At 40.7% G+C, this 1087-nt stretch overlaps 1 protein-coding gene across 1 annotated transcript; it reads right to left on the bottom strand.

Annotated features, from left to right (window-relative positions):
• Positions 1-210: 210 nt before the first annotated feature.
• On the bottom strand, positions 211-621 carry LOC112204009 (cyclin-dependent protein kinase inhibitor SMR9). Its single transcript, XM_024344897.1, has one exon. The coding sequence runs from the start codon at positions 619-621 to the stop codon at positions 211-213; it is 411 nt and encodes a 136-aa protein (XP_024200665.1).
• Between the last annotated feature and the right edge of the window lie 466 nt (positions 622-1087).

The following is a 1087-nucleotide window of genomic DNA, read 5'->3' as shown; positions in this document are numbered from 1 at the left end:
TAATTAGTATACTATACCCTAGCTAGAAATTCGAAATCCAACTTAGATAATTGGCCATAGAAAAAAGCAAACCCAATAATTGCTTTCTTCTGCTCAGACCACCCCCACTCAAAATCTCATCCCAGTGATCCCACACTATATTCAAATACATATATGAAAGAAAAAGGACAAACTAAACTAAAACACCTCTTAACTATCCATCTCTTAAGTTTAAACTGAAATACCGCGATTTGCGAAGTAGAAGAAGAGCTCCAAATCCGGTGGAGCGAAGAAGGCGATTGGAGATCTCCGAAACAAGCAATTTGAATTCACTCTTTGCTTCTTGGGTGCTGGAGGACATGACACAATCTGGGGTATCCGATATCTCTGAGCTTTTGGTGTGGAGCAAGGGCTAGAAGTTGCAGAGACATCATGATGAACAACAGCCTCGAAATCTATGCTTTCGGTCTGCGGAAGGCCACCGGAGATCAAGGAGGAGGACTTGGAAGGTGAATTCGGAGGAGGAGGCGTCTTTTGAATCTTTTGCTTTGGCTTGACAACTACTGGCTTCTTGAAAATGGTTCTTCTTGCCTTTCTTGCTGTCTTAGGCCTGCTTGCTCTTGTTCTTCCAGAGGGAGCCATTGATTTATTTATGTTTTGACAGTTAGAACTTGTGGAAATGGAAATGGTTGAAGAGAGGAAAGCAAGAGAATTGGAGGAGGAGCAATGGAACTTTACCAAAGAAGGAAAACTAATTTAAACCTATATTGGATGCTTTCTAAAGCAAGTAGATTTGACTGAAAAGTAAGTAGGAAAAAGCTAAATGATCAAATCAAGCAACCCTTTGGAAACAAAGCCCTTTTCAGACTTACAAAACTACCACTTCCAAGAAACCCCACTACACATGAAGAGACTGTCTCAACAAGAAAAAAGAAAAAGAGAGAGAGAAACCAACCCAGAAATATCAAAATTATCAACAAGCTTGTAAAACCGACGGCAACTTTGCTCGAAGAAAACCCTTCAAAGCAACAAACTGGATTCAGTGAAAACACCCGAGGAAGGATTGGAGCGAAAAAACCAATGGATTGGGAAAGGGACTAAAATCCAC

The sequence above is a fragment of the Rosa chinensis genome, chromosome 5 (genome assembly GCF_002994745.2).
Source record: "Rosa chinensis cultivar Old Blush chromosome 5, RchiOBHm-V2, whole genome shotgun sequence".
NCBI classification, from domain to species: Eukaryota; Viridiplantae; Streptophyta; class Magnoliopsida; order Rosales; family Rosaceae; genus Rosa; species Rosa chinensis.
The sequence above is the reverse complement of the archived record's forward strand: the minus strand, read 5'-3'. Positions and strand labels throughout refer to the sequence as shown.